The sequence below is a fragment of the Tarenaya hassleriana genome, unplaced genomic scaffold (assembly GCF_000463585.1).
Source record: "Tarenaya hassleriana unplaced genomic scaffold, ASM46358v1 Cleome53, whole genome shotgun sequence".
Classification (NCBI taxonomy): Eukaryota; Viridiplantae; Streptophyta; class Magnoliopsida; order Brassicales; family Cleomaceae; genus Tarenaya; species Tarenaya hassleriana.
This window is the reverse complement of record NW_010967966.1, coordinates 584639-608743: the sequence shown is the minus strand read 5'-3', so window position 1 is coordinate 608743 and position 24105 is coordinate 584639. Positions and strand designations below refer to the sequence as shown.

The 24105-nt window shown below is 38.6% G+C and overlaps 6 protein-coding genes, 1 long non-coding RNA gene and 1 other non-coding gene across 14 annotated transcripts; 4 read left to right on the top strand and 4 right to left on the bottom strand.

Annotated features, from left to right (window-relative positions):
• Positions 1–1050: 1050 nt before the first annotated feature.
• LOC104798416 (uncharacterized protein At4g18490) lies at positions 1051–8455 on the bottom strand. Of its 7 annotated transcripts, none has more exons than XR_769437.2 (16): positions 7557–7742; positions 6976–7099; positions 6609–6794; positions 5680–6519; positions 5218–5358; positions 5023–5139; positions 4774–4926; positions 4317–4463; positions 4051–4237; positions 3868–3935; positions 3743–3782; positions 3467–3643; positions 3254–3364; positions 3079–3163; positions 2889–2959; positions 1051–1426 (listed from the first exon to the last, which is right to left on the bottom strand). XR_769437.2 is itself a non-coding variant. In XM_010520489.1 (16 exons), exons 2-15 carry the CDS (start codon positions 7612–7614, stop codon positions 3083–3085), a joined length of 2430 nt encoding a protein of 809 aa, XP_010518791.1. In that variant the 5' UTR covers positions 7615–7645; positions 7762–8455; the 3' UTR covers positions 2465–2959; positions 3079–3082. The 7 variants fall into 7 exon arrangements, 6 of the variants coding, with proteins under 6 accessions (XP_010518791.1, XP_010518790.1, XP_019056223.1 ...); XM_010520489.1 differs by lacking the exon at positions 1051–1426 and adding an exon at positions 7762–8455 and having other exon boundaries at positions 2465–2959; positions 7557–7645; XM_010520488.1 differs by lacking the exon at positions 1051–1426 and adding an exon at positions 8334–8455 and having other exon boundaries at positions 2465–2959; positions 7557–7645.
• On the top strand, positions 3338–3909 carry LOC104798415. The gene is made up of 3 exons (XR_769436.1): positions 3338–3421; positions 3529–3596; positions 3823–3909. It is a non-coding gene; the product is annotated as an uncharacterized LOC104798415 (long non-coding RNA).
• A 572-nt stretch (positions 8456–9027) lies between the features above and the next one.
• On the top strand, positions 9028–11529 carry LOC104798412 (D-tyrosyl-tRNA(Tyr) deacylase). Its single transcript, XM_010520482.1, has 8 exons — positions 9028–9254; positions 9343–9434; positions 9534–9600; positions 9704–9734; positions 10058–10198; positions 11062–11087; positions 11187–11245; positions 11347–11529. The coding sequence occupies exons 1-8, from the start codon at positions 9060–9062 to the stop codon at positions 11375–11377; spliced, it is 642 nt and encodes a 213-aa protein (XP_010518784.1). The 5' UTR covers positions 9028–9059; the 3' UTR covers positions 11378–11529.
• Positions 11350–14776, bottom strand: LOC104798414. The gene is made up of 15 exons (XM_010520484.2): positions 14564–14776; positions 14388–14454; positions 14183–14276; positions 14002–14073; positions 13838–13907; positions 13602–13672; positions 13271–13352; positions 13151–13200; positions 12857–13054; positions 12714–12784; positions 12552–12621; positions 12330–12395; positions 12081–12239; positions 11784–11908; positions 11350–11649 (listed from the first exon to the last, which is right to left on the bottom strand). The coding sequence occupies exons 1-15, from the start codon at positions 14685–14687 to the stop codon at positions 11574–11576; spliced, it is 1395 nt and encodes a 464-aa protein (XP_010518786.1). The 5' UTR covers positions 14688–14776; the 3' UTR covers positions 11350–11573.
• A 74-nt stretch (positions 14777–14850) lies between these two features.
• Positions 14851–14923, bottom strand: TRNAE-CUC. Its single transcript has one exon. It is a non-coding gene; the product is annotated as a tRNA-Glu (tRNA).
• A 1767-nt stretch (positions 14924–16690) lies between these two features.
• LOC104798411 (WUSCHEL-related homeobox 8-like) lies at positions 16691–18894 on the top strand. The gene is made up of 4 exons (XM_010520481.2): positions 16691–16998; positions 17286–17837; positions 18390–18604; positions 18737–18894. Exons 1-4 carry the CDS (start codon positions 16833–16835, stop codon positions 18740–18742), a joined length of 939 nt encoding a protein of 312 aa, XP_010518783.1. The 5' UTR covers positions 16691–16832; the 3' UTR covers positions 18743–18894.
• Positions 18895–20249: 1355 nt separating this feature from the next.
• Positions 20250–21364, top strand: LOC104798410 (ras-related protein RABA1e). Its single transcript, XM_010520480.1, has 2 exons — positions 20250–20695; positions 20795–21364. Exons 1-2 carry the CDS (start codon positions 20475–20477, stop codon positions 21225–21227), a joined length of 654 nt encoding a protein of 217 aa, XP_010518782.1. The 5' UTR covers positions 20250–20474; the 3' UTR covers positions 21228–21364.
• A 90-nt stretch (positions 21365–21454) lies between these two features.
• LOC104798409 (28 kDa heat- and acid-stable phosphoprotein-like) lies at positions 21455–23666 on the bottom strand. Its single transcript, XM_010520479.2, has 8 exons — positions 23429–23666; positions 22644–22684; positions 22490–22561; positions 22299–22385; positions 22183–22217; positions 21956–22041; positions 21818–21883; positions 21455–21731 (listed from the first exon to the last, which is right to left on the bottom strand). The coding sequence occupies exons 1-8, from the start codon at positions 23493–23495 to the stop codon at positions 21697–21699; spliced, it is 489 nt and encodes a 162-aa protein (XP_010518781.1). The 5' UTR covers positions 23496–23666; the 3' UTR covers positions 21455–21696.
• Between the last annotated feature and the right edge of the window lie 439 nt (positions 23667–24105).

The following is a 24105-nucleotide window of genomic DNA, read 5'->3' as shown; positions in this document are numbered from 1 at the left end:
TATATATATATATATATATATATATATATATTATCTGAAACATAAACACACACACATATGTTAGGAATAAGAAATATGAAACTTGGTGTCCAATGCGTTGAATCTAATAGGACCTATGCAGTTAACCGTGTTTAGGGGAGAATATTACTAATGCGAAACGACCTTAATTATATATAGACTTTATACATTTTTTTTAAAGGAAATGCCGATCATATGAGATTTGGTGTTTTCAGTAAGAATTGTATTTATGTTGTGGTCAACGTATACAATCTAGACGTGTGTATATATATATCACATATACGTCGTGTGCATCAACAAAATCAGAGGCTTCTCTTACACCATAAACAACACAAGGGCATTTTTATTATCACATGCATGTCGTAAATAATACAATATGATCTCAAACGCAAACGTGGATTTTGGCCCTTCAATCTTAAACGCAAACGCAATCAAGAGTTTGCAGAGCAAGTATATTGGTTTTTAAGTTTGGAGAGAATGGTGTTGAGGGTCGGGTCCTCCGGGGCTTAACCGGTCGGGAGACTTGTTCTTCGCCATGCCACCAACCTCATCAGCCGGTGCCTTAATCTGCCTCATGGAAACTGTTGGATCTCTCAGAATTCTCCTCCCTCTCACTGACCGTTCAAGGCCGTGGCTTTCGTCGACAGTAATAATGACGAGCAGAAGAATTATCATCAAGAAACGGAACTTTGCCATTTCAATATCACCTTACTCAATGAGTGTGAGAGAGAGAGAGAGAGAGAGAGTGAATATTGTTTGAGCTTCATGTGAAGCTATATATAGAGTTTTGTTAGGGATCTCTCGATCGACCTTTTTCGCCGTGGGTGTTGTTTGAGCTCAGTGCTCGTGTGAGCTGTCCATTGTCATCGACGGTTTTTCTTGTTCGGCCACTTTTTGTTTTGGGGCCAAGTAGGCTATGTATAGACTGCACTTTATTAATGAATTGGCGAGTATGGTATGGAACATTATAATATGATAATTGATATAGATCGTAGTAAATACAACTCAAGGATAAGCATGAGAAGCCCACCATCCATGCATGTATGTATAGTGATGATGATGTATATTATGTGATATATATTATAGTGGTGACCACAAACATGATCTCCCGTACTTATAGCATGGCTTGCAGTCGCATTCAACACTTGAATCAGCTTCATTCTCAAAGTCAAAGTTCATCTGTACATATGACGTTGACTTTGAGTGACCAATAACGAGATACGGACGTTGAATCCTAATGGACATTTTTCTTTTCCTCGACGTTTTTGCACCTGTTTCAACTCAACCTACGACATTATTTTCATCAAACCAAACGGGCTAGTTCGACTGGTAACTGGTGGGCACGAAGTGTCTTCTATCCCAGGATCGAATCCCAACTGGAAAGGGACTCTTTCTTCGGAATAAACACCTGGTCAAATTCCGGGCCCGGAGAGATGTAAGGCTACATTGAACTTCCTGTTTAACAAAAATATATATATCTATTTTCATCAGCTACATCATACATTTGTAACCTTTCATATATATATATATACATATATCATACCGAAATCTTATCCGTGTATAACAGTGGGAGAGTGGTCTCTCCACACTATTTAAGAGACGGCTTCAAATCTAAATAAAAATGCACATAAATCAAACCCTAATATTTAATTCCGAGGTTCACACCAAAAATATAATAAACAAATAAAGCAAAAGTAACAACCCTTTTTTGGTATTGGCGGTAACATTTTTAACTAGTCCGTCACAATCCGATGACACGGATGCCTGTATGACTTCGAGATTTTACTCTCTTTTTTTTCTACCGTCAATTCCCATTTTATGACAACGACAACTGATCAACCGCATCTTTTGTGTGTATGCATCTGCAACTATGTGTATATATATACACATATAATAAATACAAATATACGAGGTAACGAACGAGGAATCCGATTCAGAGAAATCCAATAAGAAGGAAAGGGAAAGGACTAAACTAAGAAACAAAGGCATAATGCAAGTAAAGAGCACTATGGCCGAAATGGATTGGGTAGTCGGAGAGGGAGACGGACACTTCAACATGTTAGTCCACCAAACCCAAACCTTACAGAGATCTAAATGTTTGCACCGACTCGAAAAAACACTAGAGATGTCTGGTTAATCTTCAAAATCTAAACGGTATATACGTTTGAATATATTATTACCGTAATCCGAGATTACAATCATGAATATCCATAACTCCGAATTTTGTCAAGAATAGAGTTGGAGTTTGGAGATATTATATATTTTATTCACTTCCGTCAAAGTAAAAACTGTGTACAGTATTGATTGTTGAAGAGGGTTCCACTAGTGAGAGATAAGTGATCTCATTAAGGATAAACTCCAAACCAATCACCTCCTCGGTGGTAGTTAAAAAGCTTCATGAGTTTACTTCTTTCATCCCAATCCATTTCTCGTCACACTACATGTCAGTCATATCTGATTTATGCTTTTGTCTATCACCTCAGACTTTTTCACACATTTCAGTGGGCATACGCATACATCAATCAATCTACTAGATGAAAAACTAAATACGTATAATAATCTACAGGTAAATATGCTTGGTCTGCCGATCACCTACACGTGTGGGGTATTATTTCTCTCTTTTTTTTTGTCACCACACGTGTTGTATTCATACGTATTTGTTTTTTTTAATGAACCCGAATTTGTTTAAAAAAACTGCAAACCCGAGCAGCGCTTATTCCTTTCAAGTTCTTTTGAATTGGATAGAGTTCGACAAGGAAGCGTTTTTTTCTTTAATAATAGTGCTCGTTCATCTCACCAGATTTATGTACGTCCCAAAGTTTGACCTTTTCATCAACCGGTGAACACAGATAGAAATTCTACATGCGTACCTCTGGATATTGTGGTGTCAACGTTCCTAATCGACGATGGTTTCGCAACTTCAAGGCGGACCAACTCCACTCTGTGAAGGAAACTTCCACTTAGATTAATAGGAAAAACCACAAAAATTACGAATCGCATTGCAATAAAAAGAAAATATTTCAAAGCTCAGACAATCAGTATTAAGGAGAAGAAGAGTACCTTCTTAAGTAACCATTGTTTGTGAAAACTGCATAGGAAGTTCCTTGGAAGTCAATCTGGCAGCAAATTTCTGAACCACGCGGATGTTTCTGATTATTAAGGGAAAACGCAAAAAGCAGCATTATTTTTATGACAGCAACAATGACATTTAGCTATATCGTGAAGGCAAGGATATCTTCTGTTCATATAGTGGATGGTTGAGCATCAGCAGGTTATTGTTGTTCACTACAGCGCGAACAAGTAGCTCTTTGGCTTCCTCCTGTTTCTTCCTGAGAATGTTGCAAATCTGCATATGTATATATATACATGCAAAGAAATCATGGTTATGCCCCCGTGAGTTGATGTACACCCGAAGACCTTTTCTATATGTGATTCTTATTATTATTACATTCTCAAGCTCTTTTGCATATGCTTCAGCCTTTGCCACATTATCATCGTTCTCTGTTACAGGGATCTCTAGTTCTGCCAGGTTTATCTGCTGACGAGCTTCCAGCCCACGCTCCGGACTATTGTTGCAAGTAAGGTTCTTTGTTCTGCTCTCCGTTTTGTTATCTTGGCTACAAAACTGGTAAAACAATTTGTGATAACTGAAAGGTTAAGAGGGTTTTGACCTACATCTTCACACATACATATAGCGTTTTTGTAATCGCAGAAAAAATCTTACCTTTCCCTCATCACCTCTATGCAATAACTTATCAGGATTCCTGTGAAGTTTTGGCTCTTATTTTATCCCCATTGACACAGAACAAATCAGGCAAATATATCAAGATTGAGAAAGCACAACTGGACCTGCTTTCGCCGGGGGACGCAGAGACGCGTTTGAATGGCTTCAATGGCGATACACCTACATTTGGGTCCTGGGAAATGAAAAAAACTTTGGGTTAATTTTAAAGATTGATACATAGTTTCACCTAGAGCAGTATGTGGAAACACTAAGATCAATATGTAAGAAAGGTTTCTAGATGACAAGACCTCATCAAGAGCTTTCCTCTTCAATGAAAAGAGCTGCAGCACTGGTGTTTTGTCTCTGGCAAACGAGTGATGAATCTCAGAGCTCTTCTTCCTAGGAGCATGTATCATATTTTGCTCCTTATTTATTGAAGAGTTAACTTGCTGGTGCAATGTGGTGTCCGATTGATCTTTAGTTGCTCCAACATTCCTATAATAGGAGAAATTTCAGCGATTAAATTGACCTTATCATAATGTCATGTATCAGATATCGTTTTGTGTTTTCCTACCTCAGGGTTTTCACCCCGGTAACATTTGACGCAATCTTTCCAACCTTAAGCCTTTCAAGAGATGAGACCTCGGGCTTATGCAAACATGTTCTAGAATTCAAAAGTTTACTCGTCTTTTCAGTTGGGCTAGAGGCGTCAACTTGGGAGCTGTGCAAAATCCAAAGCGTTTTCAGGGCTAAACCATTGAAAACAAGAGACACATTATGGTAATTGTTTCTAGTTCCCATGTATCTGCCTCAGCTAAATCATTGAAAACGAGAGAAGCATTTAATGATGCAAAACAAAAGGATCTTCTATCCCAAATCAAGGGGGGAAAAGCAACTGGAATAACAATTTTCTGTCGGGTCAATGCCCATGGTGTAACCCACCATAGCCATAGAAAAAAAAATGTTTATCAGAGTCAAGAGCAATGCCAAATATAGAAGAAGATCAATAGATCCGAGTTAGTTTGTCTCACCATGAATCTTTATCACCCATCTGCATGATGGGCCTCTCTTTAGTCGTACTTTTATCTTGCAGCTTCGAAAAATCGTCTAGTTTAGTTTCATTGCCCACAGTCACAGTATCGGGATTTAAATGGTCCCTGCGGATTTTCGTCCCGTGAGAACTGCTGATAAAATAATCATGTTGTTCCCAGGCTTAAATATTGTTTTACAGAAATATATAAGAGAAGTTTATGCAGCAAGTATATAAGTTCACCAAGTACCTCTTAGCACTGTCATTCGACACATTCCTTCCAGAATCTGTGTTGGCATGATCAGCTTTCGGTGATACATTGCTGAGTGTTTTAGAATATTTGAATTCAGTTTGGGCATTTTTAGCACTGCATTAACACATTGAAGACGAGTGAATAGTGAAAAGATCACAATATCATCAATGTACTGAAGGATTTATGGTTTACCTTCTCGATGTTGGAAATTCCAACCGATGTGGGGAAGTTTTAAGGACCTGAGATTCAGGTTGATCAGGTCTCTTAAAAACTCTGGAGCGAATGAGTCCTCCTGCCTTCTCTGTGGTCTTTGAATCATCGAGTTTCAGCATCCTGAGGTAAGTAAGTTCACAAAACTGAGCAGTTACATGAGTCCTTCACTATTGAAGGTTAGTACCAGAAAAATTATAGAGATGAAAGCCAAACCAAATATGCTGCATAAACATCGCCAACAAGCGACATTTGTAAGATTGAAGAGTCCAGCTACCAATTATCTAAATGATTTAAACTTGTGATAATCATTTTCCTTCAGGAGTATGTTGATTTAGATAAGCTCTTCACTCCTTTTTCTTTTTGAATCAATGACACTTATCACTCTTGATGACAATAACACAACACTTAGGGAATAAACCAAAGAGTTTCGGTTTTCCTGACCTGCGGGATGGAGCCATGAGAAGCTTTATGCATGGATCTTGCATCTGGACATTTTGTCTGACACAGGTTTCTGGTGGTAATTTTCCTGAGAGAGCTGTTAGAGAACATCCTTTATCTGGATCAATTAGTATTGTTCTACTCTGATCCATAATCTTCACCACAGTATCTGTACCCATTTCGTTCTGTTCGTGGCCAATTATGTCTTGTTCAGCAGTACATAACTGAGATGAAATTGGTTCTATCCCCTCGTGACTGGATGCCAAGGTGCAATTAGTACTATCATGTGCATTCTGATCTGGACTTCCAGCAGAGTCTTCTTTTGCGTCAGACCTGCAGAATTCATGGACATCTGGACCAGTTTCTCCCGCTACGGCAGTCAGTGCAGCCTCAAAAGTATGTGATGGCAATGGTGCCATGGTCTCATGCAAAGGGCGTTGTTCATCTATTTCTTCAATCATGGGGCATGACGTCTTATCTGGGGAAGTGCATAACGATTGAAGTTCTAGACAGATTCTATCAGTTTTGGAGTTGCTTGTCTCTGGAGATTGTGGCGATCCCACCATAGAACTTTCCATGCTCTCTAGTGCAGCTTGTTTTGTGCTTACCACAGTATCTGAAGTTTTTGAACTATGTTTCTCTTTCTTCTCTGAAGCAGTTGCTCTGACATCTAAACTCCCCACCGAGGTAGTTTGTCCATTTGTCAGTAAGTCGGAATCAAACTCCAAAGCGTCAAAATCATCCATTTTCCTTTCAGTAGGAACTTCGTTACGGTCCATAGTCTTGGTTGAGGTGTCACTCCCCTTCTTTCGTAAACTTGAATCAATATCAAAGTCATCTAGTCTGCTTCAGAAGAAAAAATGCTGCCAAAGTCATTCCAGAATTGGCATAGGCAAGGTTTTTCAACAGAAAATAATATTATGAATTCATACTCATTAAAATCAAAGGAGAAGGAAAACAGATCCTTTTTCTGTTTGGAATTTCCGCTGGGTTTATCATCAGAAGTTTCTTTTGTTTTCTCAGTTTTCTTGGATGGGCTCGAGAAATCAAAGTCTGGCATATCCACTTTGAATGATGATAACTTTCCAAAATCACCATCCAGACTGAAACCCATATCCCTGAACCCAGAGAAAGAAACAGAACTAGGTTAGAGAAGATGTCCCATTGTCAAGCAACGTCATCTTAATGATGCAATCTATCAGATTGGAAAATATAGGCCATGATTGAACAAAAATTCTTCACCATGACTCTCACGGGAAAACATGCATATAAGGACCATAAAGTACATGTAGCACTCACAACTTCTCAAAGTTGAAATTCTTTTTGTTATTGGCAGGAAGATCAAAGTTAAAATCCATGGGGTCATCTTCTGTTATTGACATGGTCTTCCAGGAACTGAGGAATTCCTTTCCCATGTCCTTGTCTACAGGTAATCCATTGATATTAGAAAGTTAGAGAGACATTGAAAGTTGGTTATAGTACTGCAAATAATATCTAGTGATTTGGATCTATGCGAAGAGAAACTCATAGCAGTCAAACAAGATCTGTTTCCAGGAAAATCTGAGGTATAGCATAATTAGGAGATAAACATGGTTTTGAGAAGTGATATCATTAACTATGACTTCCAAATTACGAAAGACACCACATGACTATCAAGAAGGCCTTCTTGCTGATTTATTATCTTTATAAAATTCTGAAAACATCCAATAAACTGGTTTGCCTCAAGCAACACCTTCACATTGTTGATTATGATTACCACATAAGTGAATTCTACTTGTAATACTTTTTCAGGTTCTTTAAAGTCTTCTGATCTAAAACAGAACCAAAACACTTGAGCGTTGAAATGCTTAAATTGAAAATGTGTGTGTAATTTAGAGTACCTAGCAATGGATTTTTGTCCTGTGTGCCAGCAGAACTTCCTTTGGCTGGTGCAGTCATTGCCAACGTTGGTGAATATGTACCTTGGAAACTGCAAATACAGAAGTAACCAGGAAAATTTTCTAGCAGATAATCATGAGGACGGCTCAATGACATGCTGAACGCAAAGCAGCCAACAAAAATTTCAAGTTGAAACACAAGCCAAACCGGAATATAAGGCGACCACTGAGTCCATATCACTTCACAAAGGACAAATCCTAAGTTCCACTGCCATTCTCAGAGATCAAAACTTGTAGGATTAATTGCTTAAATAAACAGAGCTGTAGAAGACAAACGCAAGAATTTTGAGTATAGAGAATCCAGTAACTTTCCGGAAACTAGTGAAACAATGTGACACCTGAACACTAAGTTAAATACAGAAGAGACGGGAAAAGAAGAGCTAAATTCTGAAACACCAGTACATTTGAAACAACAAAAATTATTGTACACTTAGACAAGCAGAAGCTGTGGGAAGTCGGAATTGAGGAAGACATAGCCACATGGAATAAAATGTACGAAACTATCCCCTAAGACAAAATCAAACTTAACCTAACGTCGGTTGCACGGATTTTTCTCAACTTGATCGGTGATGAAACAGAGATCAAACGTAACTCCGACATAGAATCGCTTCCTCGACGATGTTATTGTTGATCGAATGTGATCAACGATCGTTGAACCTAATCAACGAATTGAACAGATCGCAGCCAGAACAGCAGTGGCGAAAGAGGAGAAAAGCTTACCGGAAAATTTGCTTCTCGATGGATAACGTTGATCGGCACTGAAGTCGATCGGACGGGAACAAGACGACGGCTCCGGCGAGAAAATCGCCGACGGCGCTCTGGAGGAGGATTTGAATTCGCTGGGCTGGGTAACGATTTGCTAATGGGCCTTACTGGATCTTTATATGTTTTAGATATTTCGGCCTCTTATAAAAATTTGGGCTGTATATAAATACATACAGCCACGTCAACGCTTTACTCTTTATCTTTTTTATATATTTAGTTCTTTTCTTTCAAAAACATAATATTATATTTTTATGAGACGACCGCCATTTTCGGAAAATATAGTTAGCTTAATACTGAAATTATAGTTAGCTTAATACTGAAAATATAGTTAGCATGAAATTTTAATTAATTTTTTGTATTTTTATGTTTTAATAAATTTTTATTAGTTAATTTTCGTATCTAAAATAATTAGCTTAATACTGAAAATATAGTTAACATGAGATTTCGAATCTAAAATATCGGTGGCGTCTGTAGGCACCACCATCTGAATCTCCTTCATCTCGCTTCCCTCCAGCACCGGAGCCAGTCATTATTTCCTAACGCAAAACCTTCTGAATCTTTAAGAAGGTCCACGTGGAAAATAGTATTTTTTATACGAATTTTGACGAAAAATCTAAATTGCAAAAAGATTATTTTGATTCGGGAAAATTAAACCGAAAAAAAAAATAAAACAAGAAGAAAATGTACTGTGTTGCTCCTGCAATTTCCTGTCTTCGCACCAACGAACGGGGCAACAAGCTCTCGCCTTTCCTCCTCCGCCGCCGAAGCAGCCTCCACCACCGTCTGCCCCGCCGTGGTCTGCGCCTTCATCGCCGGGATTCTCAAGTTAGAGCCATGAGAACCGTCATCCAGAGAGTCTCTTCCGCAACTGTCGCGGTATCTCTCTCTCTCCCCTCTGTCTCTCCCTCTAACAATGTCATATGGCATTTCACTTGACCGGGGCTTGTGAACCGAAATGTTTCAGGTGGATGGTCGCATCGTGTCGGAGATTGGACCAGGCCTCTTGGTTCTCGTCGGAATCCACGAATCGGACACCGATTCTGATGCCGAGTACATGTATGCGATAAGAAAGTTGATTTTTTTTCCTTTCCTAATCGTATGATAAATATGCAGATTCTGAAATTAGTGTTGCTTTCTGGAGTTTTTGGCTTGTAGATGCCGGAAAGTTTTGAACATGAGATTGTTCCCTAATGAGAGTAGTGGCAGAGGATGGGACCAGAATGTAAATCTTCTCTCCGAACATTTTTTTTTTATCAAATGATTTCATTTTTCATATGCTTGAGAGTTGACATCATAGGATTGGATGTTTTGACGCGATCTTGCAGGTAATGCAGAGAAATTATGGAGTTCTTCTAGGTATTCTTTATCCCTATCTTCTGCTTTTGTGTTTCTGCTAATTTTTTGCCTTCTGGTGCAAAGTTTGATTCTTTACGAGAAGGGTTTGAAAAGATAAATCTGCTTAGACTTTGTGTCAAATTTTCACATTCCCGCAATTACTTCACAGTAGATTGCTCAAACTATATATGTCAAATGGGCTCTTGTAAAATCTTTCTTGTACCTTCTGGCTGAACCAATAGCTTTATCTCTCTTGACAATTTTTTTTGTTCCATGGAAGTCTGTTGAATATCGAGGCATTGTTTATGCTGTCTTGTTTCTCTGATGCTGATCCTGTGGTACAGTTAGCCAGTTTACATTGTACGGGTTCTTGAAGGGTAACAAGCCTGATTTTCATGTGGCAATGCCACCCGAGAAAGCGAAACCTTTCTACGCTTCTTTGGTCGAGAGGTTCCGAAAGGCATACAATCCTGATGCAGTAAAAGGTAACTTTATCTAATCTCACTTGGTTTTCCTTCATCAGCCTATATCAAGCATTCCTGGGCTGGTGCAGTCATTGCCAACGTTGGTGAATATGTACCTTGGAAACTGCAAATACAGAAGTAACCAGGAAAATTTTCTAGCAGATAATCATGAGGACGGCTCAATGACATGCTGAACGCAAAGCAGCCAACAAAAATTTCAAGTTGAAACACAAGCCAAACCGGAATATAAGGCGACCACTGAGTCCATATCACTTCACAAAGGACAAATCCTAAGTTCCACTGCCATTCTCAGAGATCAAAACTTGTAGGATTAATTGCTTAAATAAACAGAGCTGTAGAAGACAAACGCAAGAATTTTGAGTATAGAGAATCCAGTAACTTTCCGGAAACTAGTGAAACAATGTGACACCTGAACACTAAGTTAAATACAGAAGAGACGGGAAAAGAAGAGCTAAATTCTGAAACACCAGTACATTTGAAACAACAAAAATTATTGTACACTTAGACAAGCAGAAGCTGTGGGAAGTCGGAATTGAGGAAGACATAGCCACATGGAATAAAAGTTTTTCCCTTTTTCCGACTTTAAATCTACCTCGCATTTGACCTAATTCTGTGACACATTTGATCTAATTATGTCAATTACCAATTGACTTGAGTTGAATAGTTTCAAATGTTTTGTTGGACACTACTAGTCTTGGATCTCCTGTTAACTTTGTCTGAAATTTTCAGGGTTCATACAGGCATTATCAACCTGATTAGCTAAATTAAATTTATGGCCATAATATCTATGATCCATCAATCAACATGATATAGTTTTAACTACATCTCGAGCTATCTCAACTTGAACAACTGTTCCTTTGCAGATGGCGTGTTTGGAGCAATGATGAAGGTAAGATTATTATACCTACCAGTGGTGTTTTAGTCACCAGTTACATATAATACGATAGAACAAGTACATGGATTTAATCATACCTCATGACATGCATAGGTCAATCTTGTAAATGATGGGCCAGTCACTATGCAGCTCGACTCATTCCAATCTTCCAAGTAGGCATTCCATTCCATCACCTGGATAATGCTAATCACTGGGTTTTGCATGCTGTCCTGTTAGAGGATATTGTTTTGCTAAACCGATCTAATTGTTTCAGGAATGAGGCAAAGGCGCCAACAGAATCATAAGATTGCTAGTCAGCTTGTTTGTCTGGAAAACTTTTTCGGTACATCTTTCATTTAAGAGATACATTGTGATAGATATTCATGCAAAACATTACAGTGTTCACTCTACCATGAGAGCATACATTACAAGTTAATTATTTTCCTTGTTCTTCTAATGGTAGCCTGTAGATCTGCTGAATCATGCATTTGGTCATCCATCCTAGGATTTTCCTGAGTTGAGAATTGTTATAGCGGTAAACAGTGCTTCGTTTCCAAATGGTAAAATCTCGATTTTCCTGTACATGAGTTGGACTAGTTAAATCTCACAAGTTTAGCTTTCTCTCCAGACCCATGTAACCGAATGGGTTTTAAGCGTGCGTGTGACTAAACAATAAAATGTTATTAAGACAGACAAGAATTTGCAGCTTACCTGTCCATTTGTTTCAGATTTGTAAAGACCGCTATAACACTACTGCACATGTCTGTTACAGAATTGCCTTCTTTAGGTTCCGAAGCATCTTTTTCTTGCTGAAATGAATTTGATGCCAACCAAGCCTGCAGATATTTGATCAAAATAATCGTAGGTGTAGAGAAAAAAAAAAGAAAAGAAAAGAACTTGAGGTAAGCTACAAGGAGGAATCTTCGGACTCTTGCCGTACATGAATAATGTGATCAGAATCAGAGCTTGAACTTTTTCAATGCGATAATTTAAGGGAAGAAAGATTACAAGAAATGCGTGTCCGATGAGGATCTGAATGATATCAGCTCCGATCTTTCTGGTAATGCTCCTTGCAGTTGTCCCATTCGACAAGCACTTCAAGACTCCTCCAAGAGTTGTTGAATCCTCTGCTGGAGGACTGTTTGATCTGCGTGTACGAACGGACGGCTGTACCTAGAAAACTTCATTCATAAGATGCTCTACTACTACTACTACCAGAGGAAGTGAATAGGAAAATGGATGGACATATGACTTAACCTTGTGAATGTATTTCGCAAGGTATTGGAGAATGATGTCTAGCTTCCATTTAGGATCATCGAAAACCTGCAAGAACCACTTTCCTTAAGAACTAAGAAGCAAGTGTAGAGCGAAACAAATTCTTGCATAGCGACCCTTTAAAGATTACAGACAAAGAATCAGATGTGATCATCTTGTAGATAGATAGAATGAGAGAGAAGAAACACAAGTTATACCATATACCTGAAGGAAAGTCGACAACAAGTATTCATCATAAGCTAGCTCATTGACGATTAAATCCAGAGCAGGAGTTCTGTGTCAACGACCAATCATTAGTTCAAGAGAGCGGGCGGTGTACACACCACTTAAGAAACAGAGTTTCGCCCGGAAGAACCTGTTAAATACCTTACGCTGTCTCCTCTTGTAGTAATTCCCTCTAGATCTGCTTTCTGCTTTGATACGTCAAGTTCCATAATCTGTTAAAGGCGCATATCAGAGAGTGAAAACTTCAAGGGTAATTTTATTCTGATTATGAATAGTTAAACTACCGTTACTATAAGTTTCTTCATAGCACAGAGTGTACTCTTCTTTCTCTCAACTAAACTAATTTCAAGGCAAGTGTTGCTGTTCTTGACTGAACACTCAGGGTCTTCATTGCTGTCTGTCACAGCATCATCAATGCACGGTGTACACACTGTAGATAAGCAATCCTTCATCAGGAGTTTGAAGTTTATTTTTCTTGAAGCCTGCAGGTGGAGTCATCGATATGATAAACATCAAAACATGAGTGCAGGACTGCACAAGATTCTGTGACCGATTGATCATAAAAGGCCGGAATGTACCAGAAGCAGGTTCAGTGAAGACTCCTTTAAAAGATTCCAGTTCATGGTTTCTGGGGAATAAAAGCTATCAGGCTGCTGGAATTTCCTCATGAGCTCGAAAATGGAAGATGATATTTGTACCTTTATACACCCGATTTCGAGGTGTGAAATCCTCCTCAAGTACATTAACAAGAAACTGAAACAGCAACATGTTTCCCAAGACCTATAACATCACCGACCGTAGGGCAACAGAGAGAAACAGTGTCAAAGTTATTACTGTGGAGAGTTGACTGAACAAGAAACAGGGAAGGCAAAATCACAGGAAAAAAAGACGACTAAAGTGGTTTATGATTTTTCCTTCGTTGACATGAAACTAAGTGCATCTCACTGCAGATTGAGTTTTTCGGTCAAAAGCTCTCATCTTAGGAAATTGTGAAGTCCTCTAGTGTACCATAGGAATAAAAGAACCAACCTTTGTATCTAATTCCTGAGACTCAATTCCATTACCAGCCTCAGTCAGATCTTGAATCAGCTTTTGAAACCCTGAATCCAGGGAAGTAAAAAACAAAACAAAGCGGAAAAAGAATGTAACTTTCACAACTGATTCAGTCAGATATCTCTCTAGCATAAGAATCGAATACAGAAAGAAAAACCAAACCAACTAAAAACATAAACCAAAAGGTTTCTCAGAGATGATCAATGAGCAACCTGAGCTTGTTACAAATATTTCTTTGTCACCAGAATCAACACCGCTTCCAAAATCAAACGGTGACCAAGCCTGCCAAAATAAGATAAGAAATTCACATCCAATGACAGGAAATTCACGGAATGAACACAAAACATGTCAAGTAAATGACGGGAACTTCGAGTACCTCATCAACTATTTCTAATTGACGTTGCCCATCAGCAGCAGTTGAATCAGACATATAAACCCAGGGAAACCGCTATTTTCACCTCAAGAAAATAACAATGTAAGAACACAGTTGCAAGCAAACCTTGAAACCAAGTCATCAGCACAATTTGTTACTACTACCAACATAATCCACTGAACACCTTATGTAGCTCGGTCAAAAGCTGGAAACTTGCCACTATGAGTTCCAAAGTTCTTCCGAACCTCAATATCCGGAAAATCGCTTGGTACATTTTGCTTCAAAATTTCAAACCCAGTCCATTAGTCAAGCAACAAAAACAAAATATTGAAAAATCTGGGACTTTGCACAAAATTTATAAGATTTCCAGCGAAGAGAATATATATTACTTGGTTGGAGGAATTCCGGTTCCGGGTAAAAGTGATGCGCCACGAACAGCTTCCAGATACTGCAAGCCTAGTGTATGACATTGACGATCACAACAATAAGAATAAATTTCGGAGAAGTTCGGGGAATAAAAGGAAGAATCAACGAGAAATTAGGGCGAAGAACTAAGAGAACAAACGATCTTCGTTAGCGTCGATGGTATGTTTGGCGTCGTTGGCGTCGAGGATCGCCAAGGTGTTCGCTTCCATGCCTCCGCCATTACTTATCACTCTGCTAACATTACCCTTTGTCTCTTTCACCATCGCAACCTCTTCTCACTTAGTGAAGAAAAGAAAGGGAGAAAGAAAAAACACAGTTCGCAAACTGATATCAGAACATTCAAGCTCCGTAGAACCCTAATAACTAAATCAATTTTCCCGCTAAAAAATATGGTCATCCATAAATAATTAAATAGGAAAAAGAAATTTCCGTTGCCGGGACTTGAACCCGGGTCTCTCGGGTGAGAGCCGAGTATCCTAACCACCTAGACTACAACGGATTTGCTTTTATATTAATTTATATTTTCTATAATATTCAACTTAATAACTACATAAATTTTTTTTTTTTTTTGGATAGTCCGGAAGTTCACCGGAGCTTTGGCTCAACTACATCTCCCAGAGGATCGGAGGATCGGAGAAGCCCATGTGAATGCCCCTCCCCACGCTTGGATTTGAACCCAGAGTGAGAGCATGCTTTGCATGTTCTCTCACCACTAAGCCATCCAAACTTGGGTAATAACTACATAAATTTAAATATAGTTTCATGTTCGTTCGTATATTTATTGTAGAAGCCTACATTTAAAATACCGCATCTTTATCATTATAATAAATAAATTGATAAAGATGCATTTTAACAATTTATTTGTATAGATTGTATATATTCATTGTAAGAGCCTAGAGTTAATATCTAAGTTATATATATATATATGTATCTGTATTCATATACTTGGATAATTTATAAGGAAATGTAGGAGTGTGGGCATGTTGAGTGGGTGGTGAGAGAAAGGATGGGATGAAAACGAAACCAGACAATCAATTTATTTCATTTTGACCTATGGTTTCTAATTTTGTCACATTTACCATTCCTACACGCTTCTCATCTCGTTTTGCTCCCTCCTTTTTCATTTCCTTTTTTCTCTCTCTCTCTTCGAAATTACGAATCCACCATTCGTTATATTTGCCATTTTCACAATCTAGATATAAGTGAATATGCGTGGTCGTCATTTCTTGATGTGCATTTTGATAAAAGTTTTAAGGAATTTAACACGTGTAGATTTAAAAAAATTACAGTAGTAAAACAATTTATCATGCGGCGGGTGCCATGCACATAACATTATGATTACGTACGTCGACTTGTCTAATAATTGAAATACCTTTTGGAAAAAAAGCGTCATGAAAATTACAATTTTCCTGAAATGTGGCGCAGTGAAAAATGTGACTGTAAATACGAAATCGACAATAAAAAGTATGTTGAGAGGAAGAGAAGAAATGTGTCTTTAAGTCTTCCGTACATTCTGGAGCTATCATCTATCACCGTTTCTTGTCTTTGTTTGTCTCTTCACCCAAGAATGAAACGGTGACGTTTGGCTCCGACGAACACACGGTCACATTCTATAAGTAAATAAATAAATAAATATTTCAATTTCACTGTGCATAATTTAATTGTGGAGTCCTTGAACGGTGAAATCGTTTCGGAGTTTTGAAATTCACAGGATTTCTTTGACGTTTTCACATTATCATTCGGATACAAGTTGCGTATGGAACCATTTATAATTAGGAAAAACAAGTATTCAATAAAATCCTTCATATTTTTAATGAGGAGGAAATTAATAGTCGAAAACCAGCATTTGGAATCTCTTTAATGAGTAGAATAAATGGAGATCCCTCGAGTCAACCCAAAACCCGATCTTACTTAATTTGAATAATCAATACCAAATAAATTTTTAAAAAATATGAAATATGTAAGTTAATTTATGCATAACTTCGAATATATTGAAAATTTTGTCTAAATAATTAAAGGGAAAATATATTTAGATGATTCTGATTAACGAAAATAATGGATACAGGTTTAAGGTTTAAAAAGTGATAGACAGCAGAGGATCTTCTTTTACCATGGTCCATTTTATGATTTCGGAGGAAATTTATTACTAGCAGCCACCTCCTATTCAAATTAATATATATACACACACACCATACACTTTAATAAATATAAGCAAATATACATGTATATACGTACATATATTTCGTCTTTTTTTTTTGTACGTGTTTGTATTAATTGAATTGAGAACACACGCAAAGGGGGTTGGTGAAGAGGCTTCTATATAATGAGATGAAACTTGTTAGCCTCTTGCCCTAGCCACCTTTGGGAAGAAGAAGAAAAAAATCATCGTCACCATCATCATCATCATCATGGCATCATCGAACAAGAACTGGCCAAGCATGTTCAGGTCCAAACCCTGCGGCGATCATCATCATCACCACGACCGTCAAGTGCATCATCATGATGAAATCCATACTCCTTCCTTCACGCATTATTCTGCTTGTCCCTCATCTCCCGCCTTCACCACAGCCCCAGGTACATATACGTATACATACTCATGCATCTATAGACTTGTACACACATAAATGTAATGCATGCACATATTTATGCAAAATCACCCTTCTCAGCAATTGTTCTGTGTATGTATAAGATCAAAGGAGTAGGGGAAGCGTGTATGTGCATGTACTGTAACATATACGTATATATACATGTATATCAAAAGAAAAGCGCGTGTACAGATATATGCAGGCATGAAAAATCTATTATCATGCACAGAATATTCGGATTAATGTAAGGTGATCATTAATCGATGAATGCATCAGATCGTGTACCGCATCCTAAACCGAGATGGAACCCTAAACCTGAGCAAATTCAAATACTCGAATCGATCTTCAACTCGGGTATGATTAACCCTCCAAGAGACGAGATTAAGAAAATCAGAATCCGACTTCAAGAGTACGGACAAGTCGGAGATGCAAATGTTTTCTACTGGTTTCAAAACCGCAAGTCTCGGACCAAACACAAGCTTCGTCTTCTCCAACAGAACCTCCGATCGCCCGGTTCAGACCACAGCATCAGCAATAACAACATCAGTCCTGCTCTTACTAGTGGAAGCGACGGGGCCAACCCTAGTGGCGGTCCGGTGCACCAGAAATACGGTTTATTTCCGGGTCAAGACAACGACTTTCTGGTAACAGAACCGGCCGGTTTTCACCTCCCGGTTCATGATGGACCGAGTGCAACCCAAGTGGGCTTTGGTTATAGCGATCATCAGCCGAGTGATGTTGTTGTGCCGGCAGTAACTGAACCGGAGATTCCTTTCTCCGGCGAGTATTCTGCCGATACAGTCCCATCCATCATGAACCAGATCCAAGGTACTGTTCTTAGACATGGAAATTATAAATTGAGTTATTTTTTTCTTTTCAATATGGTGCATATATATAATGTTTAGATACACTCCGGTATACGTATAACATGGATGCATGCATGTACATATATATACATATACATGATTGTTGACAGATATTAATTATATGTATACGCAAAAGTAGCTACATGCATGTATATGTACGTATGATATGTGTTGAGTTTATGGCAAGTGCATGATAAACGAACTAAGACTTGAATTTTGGGTAACGTAACGGACGCATGTTTTGTGGGAAAGACGTTTTGGTCTTTAGATTGACTACTGCTTTGGATTCATGTGGGGCATGTATCGTGAATTGTGAGACGACCGTATACCTTTCGGTTATTCTGTAACTTTTGGTCGGTTAACCGAAATCTTATCTTAAAGTTTCGGTTTTAATTATAATCAATTACAAGATATATGATATATTGATCTATTAGATCCTTATATGATACATAACATTGTGTATAAACCGAAATGTGGTATCCTCTTGGGTTTTAATGTATTGTTAAATGATTAGACAAGAATATGTTTGGACAATGTGGTGATTTGGCGGCGAAGTCTATGGTGTTCATCAACGACATGCCGTTCGAAGTGGCGTCTGGACAGCAGTTCAACGTGAGAGAGGCTTTTGGAAACGACGCCGTTTTGATAAACTCGTCAGGTCACCCCATTCTCACCGACCAATGGGGTCGCACTCTCCACCCTCTCCAAGACGGTGCCGTTTACTATCTGGTGAGCCACTCGCATGCATGCATGCATGACATGTAATAAATATACCGAAACGTTGTCGTTCTCGCTTCCATCATGCATGTAAATGTCCATTATTATAATGAAAGTGCTAAAATTCTGTGGTTCTATTTGTAGATATAGAAGATCTAGAAGGCGACAGAGGAAGCTTATGTGGTCTTGTGCGTGCGTATATATATATGTGTGTAATGTTTTTAGTCGAAGTTAAACTGGAAAATCAAACGAACGGTGTGTGAAAGCGTTATAATCTCGTTGCTGCGTGTCGGTTAGTCATGTATGGATAATTATGGCAACATCATGGCATGGATATATGTAATGTTGCAGTGATATCATCGCATGGATTATAAAAAAAAAATATCATCGCATGACACCATATAAGTGCCCAAACTTCGGACACAGAACACAAAATTAGCCTTCTCCGACACATGGCTACGAAAGAGCCCAAAACCCTTCTCTGAACTACCAAAGCCATGATTGGACAAAGCTTCAGGGATGTTGGAATCAAACAGAAATTACGAGAGCCAAAATAAACCCTAACCCTTGTCCGACATGAATAATTTAGGAAATGAGATGAACAAGAGGAGAGAGAGAGAGCGCCAGGAGTTGGTGGTCTGGTGGTTGTGGAAGCACAAAGTGCTAGCCACGCCCAGAGTTCGAATCCTGGCAATCATATATTATCAAAAAAAGAAAAAAAAGAGAGAAAGATATACCGGAGAAGATAGAGCTAACTCTTGTCGGCGGCGAGGGACAAGGATGGGGGACGACGTGAACCTGTGGAGAGTTTGGAGAAGAGATGTGTTTGGACCATTTCCTGCGTTAGGATAGGATTATAGTAAGGGCTCAAGTCAACTGAAAGCTCATGTATTTTGATTTGTTTTTTTTTTTGTTTAATTTCTTAAACAAAATGTATAAAGAAAGCTGTGCGATCGAATGTAGGATAAAGTCAAGCAAGCCATTTCGGATTTTTTTTTTTTCCTGTAAACAGAATAGATTTGAATTTTTACCAAGACTTTGAATGTATTTGAAGGTAATAGTCGCTTTTGTATTTGTTTAATTTAGTATTTCACTTGCTTTTTTTCAGTATTTTAATACTTCAATTTGTATTTTCAAATATTTTGATATCTATTTTTTAAAAAAATAGTTGGCTAAATTGATCAAATTGTATTTTGAAAAAAAAAAGTGGGTTAGTACGCTGATGATAATTTTTTATCTATTATAAAAAAGATAGTTTATACGGGTAGGAAAACATATAACTTTGGATATTGAAATATTAAAAAAAAAATTGCCAAATTGGGGGGAGAAGTAAAAAGTAATATAGGGGTAGTACGAAAATGGTATTAGCCCTATATTTAATGAAAAAATATTTGATCAAGAAAACTATTTCGGAAAACTATTTTTTTAATAAAAAAAGGAAAACTATTTCAAAAAATCGGATATCTTTGCTTTTATGCATTACCAAGTCATGGCCGCTTATCAACAAAAAGATTCCGTCAAACATGTAACAAGTAGAACAAAAGCATGTCTGATCTCTTCAATTCAATGTCTTCAAACCATATATATACACATATAAATATATATACATTAAGGTTATGAATGATCATTCATGCATTTTTTTATATATTATTAAAGAATTAATAAAACAACTAAAAGAGAAAAATAACGAAACCAAACACGGTTCGTTGCCACCCACTACCCTGTTTACGCTTCCATAACAGAGCACAAATCAAGCACATCATCACGTCCTATACCCTCCAAGAACTCAGACAAGATTCTCGGTATACATAAAAATTTTCAGTTTTTTTTTTTAAATTCATTTCTGGGTTTGTGGAGAAAGATCGATCAATCGATCGTAAAGATGGGAGCATACAGGGCAGACGACGATTACGATTATCTGTTCAAAGTAGTTCTGATCGGAGATTCAGGTGTCGGAAAATCCAACCTCTTGTCGAGATTCACAAAAAACGAGTTCAGTCTCGAGTCCAAATCCACCATCGGCGTCGAGTTCGCTACCAGGAGCGTCCATGTCGACGACAAGATCATCAAAGCCCAGCTCTGGGACACCGCCGGCCAGGAACGGTATCTGCTTCTCTCTCCTCTCTATTTCTCTCTCTATACATATACATATATATATATATATATATATATATATTGAATCGTCGACCCCTTGTTCTATAGATACAGAGCCATCACGAGCGCATACTACAGAGGAGCGGTGGGAGCGTTGTTGGTGTACGACATAACTCGGCACATAACGTTTGAGAACGTGGAGAGGTGGCTGAAGGAGCTGAGGGACCACACGGACGGAAACATCGTGATAATGCTGGTCGGAAACAAGGCCGACCTCCGTCACCTCCGGTCCGTACCCACCGACGAGGCCAAGTCCTTCTCCGAGAGGGAAAACATGTTCTTCATGGAGACCTCTGCCCTCGATTCCACCAACGTCGAGCCCTGTTTCACTCACGTCTTGACTCAGATCTACCGAGTCACCAACCGGAAAACCCTCGACCCTGGCTCAGATTCCGCGGCTCTCCCCAAGGGGCAGACCATCGATATTGGGACCAAGGATGACGTCACGGCTGTCAAGTCCACCGGATGCTGCTCCGGTTGACTCTTTCTTGTCTGTGTTCTATTGTTTTTTAATGACCTGTTTTGTATCTTTCTGGAGGGAGGTAAACCGGTTTGCATAATTTTCTTCTGAATTTTTGGTTCTTGTCTGATAAATCCGAATTACGGGGCTGTTCTTCAGATGCCATTAGGTCTTGAACCAATCTCCGGTCCGGATCATAGAAACAAGAGCCAAAGCAGAACAGAAGTCAAACATAAAAAAAACATTGGTAGGAGCTCATAGAACAGAGTTACGTTCAAAAACAGGAAGGGCACGCATGAAACAGAGAAATCTATCAAGTCAAAGTATGGAATAACTCAAGTTCCATTCGATCGGGGAGATGCCCACGATCTGTGTTCCAACCACAAGTAGTTTCCTTTATCAATAGGCACCAACGCGTAAGTTTTTTCCGGAATAAATCCAGAGGAATCATTTTTTTTTTACTACAATAAAGGTTTCTCGAGGAACTTCTTCATTTGCGAGCTTCAACTTTCTTCGCCTCTCTAACTGCAAGAAGAAATCCATTAACATCAGAGCATTGGTAATTGGATATGGAAAAGAACGATTACGGATAAGGATATCGTTACTCTTACCAGCTTTCTCCTCTTCTCGCTTTTTAGAAGCTTCTTGTCTTTGTTTGCGTATCAAAGCCAAACGCTCTGCATTCGCGAGGAAACAATCAAAATGCAAAAAAGACGAAGGATGAAACGAAAAATTTACTCTTTCTTTACCCAAATCTTTTCTCGCTTGTTCGGTTTTGCCTTGCTCTTGCAGCCTCATGTACCGCTCGTGAGCTCTCTGCTTCTCCAGCTCCTCTCTGTAAACAAATCAATATTAACAAAAAAGAACGATGAACTTTGAGAAATGCGTGATAAATCTTTCTTTTCATTCACATCAAGTTTCTTCCCATATCAATACGACGTGTAATTTTTAGAGCTCGGTAGCAATAACAACGGACCTTTCCCGCCTTGAAAGTTCAGTGGTTTTACCAACCTGGGCAGATTAAGGAGAAAGACATCATGTTCAGATAGATGTTTAGATTTAAACAAATTGACTTGATAAAAAAAAACTTACGTCGAGGTCTCTGGCTTTTACAGTCTTTGGTTTTGCTCGGTTAGGGTTTTCAACTTCGATTAGATTTTCATGTCCTTTCTTCTTCTCCTGGCATTATATTAATAAAGGTAAGATATAATTTCTATGAATCCAGTTATGTGCTTCAAATAATTAGAAACTACAAAGAATGGATGAAACATGGTTTAACTAACTTCGCCATCAGATTCTTCCTCCACCACCACCTCCTCATTTTCTTCTTCCTCGCGTTCATACTCAGCTTCTTCCTGTTGATGCCATGCACTCGTCAGTTGTCACACACAAACAGCACAAACATAAAAAATGGGGAGAAAGCGGAGAACAATCTACCCGTTTGAATGATCGAGGACGTGCTGAAGAGGTGCCAGCACCTGCATATCGATATTAAAAGAAAATATCAAATAAATCAAAGTATGATTCTGATCAGCTCCAATCTTGATAGAAAAAGTGCCATTTCAAGTTGCAGAAAAAAAAAGGGGTCTGTACCCTAGAATCACCAAAGAAATCAGGTGGTACGCTTTAGAATATCGAAAAACATGATGCAAGCCTAGCAAGGTTCATTCAAGAACACAACTGATACGAAAGGAATGACAGGTGAACTCAAGAAAGGCAAACAGTAAAGTCATTAAAATAAAAGGTCAAAGGCCAGAAGATAGAGCAGAGCTCAACGCAGATATGTTTCTAAAAGGATAAATAAGAAGAGAACAAAGCCACAACGATCACGGGGCAGAGCTTTGATAGAAGCACATAATTCAGTTCATCACAATTAATCTAAACCCATCAATACAGCCAAAGATTACAAGGACCTCTACAGATCAAGCAAACAAAGGGTATGCTCCGACATTAAGTTCTTCAGAGACAAACAAATATGTCCCCAACTCATATAGTTCAAGATCGCAAATTTCAATGGAATACACACCCATACGAATGAAGAGTAATAATCTAAAAACCAAACAACTCGACAGAACACAGATAAACAACAAACCCACAACTCCTCCATGTTGTTTAACAGGTTTCCAAACATTAAACGGCTTTGTAATTGTAAAAGTGATGTGCTTTTACACTTCTTCCATATAATACGAGCAGAAACCGTAAAAAGAAACACAAAAACTCACGCAAATCATCTGGATGAGAGAAGTGGCGTTGGCCGGTGGGTTTCCCCTTGAATTTGCCTCGTCCCATCGTTCGAAAACCAGAATGCGAACAATCGAAGCAGAAACCAAAAGTAAAATTTGGGTTTTTGATGAATGAACTCGAATCGATTCGAGAAACAAAAGATGGGTATCTTTCAATTAGTGGAGGATCTCGTCCTCTTCCGCCCAGGAGAGACGACGAATCACTACTTACAGCGCTCCGTGTGAGAGTGTGACTAAGGATTCTTCGTTTGCCTGCGTGTGACTGGAAATACTATCATGTGGGATAGTACACTGAAACGTGGAACACAACTCTTTAGGATTTCCACAGGTGGCATGTAAACCCATCGACGGCCATCAGTTTCGTTTTGCCTCATTTTAGAAACTGTATGTAGTCTCAATGGTTTAGAGACGGACGACACGTAGTTCTGTTGGTGTAAGAAGAACTGACCAAACGACGCCGTACTGTGCCTGGAATTCCCGCCCTTGCTTGGTTATATTATATCTAGGGTTTCTCCAACAATATTTCAAGAAAAGGCATCGATCTGCGATTACAGGTTCGTTGGAATCATAATCTCGTAATTCTGTATAAAGTTTTGATTTTTCGATTTTTCTCGAACTTTTCCTTCCTTGGGTTCTGGCGAAATCTGTCGCGTCGT

What these genes read in the sequence shown, in the direction of transcription:
- LOC104798416 (XM_019200678.1), bottom strand. Translation starts at nt 7,710, where the DNA reads ATGTCATTGAGCCGTCCTCATGATTATCTGCTAGAAAATTTTCCTGGT. An exon ending in GCGTCCCCCGGCGAAAGCAG is followed by an intron (nt 3,783 to 3,867) that starts GTCCAGTTGTGC and finishes AAAACTTCACAG; the next exon opens with GAATCCTGATAAGTTATTGC. An exon ending in ATAGAGGTGATGAGGGAAAG is followed by an intron (nt 3,644 to 3,742) that starts GTAAGATTTTTT and finishes TTGTTTTACCAG; the next exon opens with TTTTGTAGCCAAGATAACAA.
- LOC104798412 (XM_010520482.1), top strand. Translation starts at nt 9,060, where the DNA reads ATGTACTGTGTTGCTCCTGCAATTTCCTGTCTTCGCACCAACGAACGG. An exon ending in GATTCTGATGCCGAGTACAT is followed by an intron (nt 9,435 to 9,533) that starts GTATGCGATAAG and finishes TTTGGCTTGTAG; the next exon opens with ATGCCGGAAAGTTTTGAACA. An exon ending in GACTCATTCCAATCTTCCAA is followed by an intron (nt 11,246 to 11,346) that starts GTAGGCATTCCA and finishes TAATTGTTTCAG; the next exon opens with GAATGAGGCAAAGGCGCCAA.
- LOC104798414 (XM_010520484.2), bottom strand. Translation starts at nt 14,687, where the DNA reads ATGGTGAAAGAGACAAAGGGTAATGTTAGCAGAGTGATAAGTAATGGC. An exon ending in TTTTGACCGAGCTACATAAG is followed by an intron (nt 14,074 to 14,182) that starts GTGTTCAGTGGA and finishes AGGTGAAAATAG; the next exon opens with CGGTTTCCCTGGGTTTATAT. An exon ending in ACAAGAGGAGACAGCGTAAG is followed by an intron (nt 12,622 to 12,713) that starts GTATTTAACAGG and finishes TCGTTGACACAG; the next exon opens with AACTCCTGCTCTGGATTTAA.
- LOC104798411 (XM_010520481.2), top strand. Translation starts at nt 16,833, where the DNA reads ATGGCATCATCGAACAAGAACTGGCCAAGCATGTTCAGGTCCAAACCC. An exon ending in CGCCTTCACCACAGCCCCAG is followed by an intron (nt 16,999 to 17,285) that starts GTACATATACGT and finishes TGAATGCATCAG; the next exon opens with ATCGTGTACCGCATCCTAAA. An exon ending in CATCATGAACCAGATCCAAG is followed by an intron (nt 17,838 to 18,389) that starts GTACTGTTCTTA and finishes TTAAATGATTAG; the next exon opens with ACAAGAATATGTTTGGACAA.
- LOC104798410 (XM_010520480.1), top strand. Translation starts at nt 20,475, where the DNA reads ATGGGAGCATACAGGGCAGACGACGATTACGATTATCTGTTCAAAGTA. An exon ending in GACACCGCCGGCCAGGAACG is followed by an intron (nt 20,696 to 20,794) that starts GTATCTGCTTCT and finishes CTTGTTCTATAG; the next exon opens with ATACAGAGCCATCACGAGCG.
- LOC104798409 (XM_010520479.2), bottom strand. Translation starts at nt 23,495, where the DNA reads ATGGGACGAGGCAAATTCAAGGGGAAACCCACCGGCCAACGCCACTTC. An exon ending in TAAAAGCCAGAGACCTCGAC is followed by an intron (nt 22,218 to 22,298) that starts GTAAGTTTTTTT and finishes TAATCTGCCCAG; the next exon opens with GTTGGTAAAACCACTGAACT. An exon ending in GAACTTTCAAGGCGGGAAAG is followed by an intron (nt 22,042 to 22,182) that starts GTCCGTTGTTAT and finishes ATTTGTTTACAG; the next exon opens with AGAGGAGCTGGAGAAGCAGA.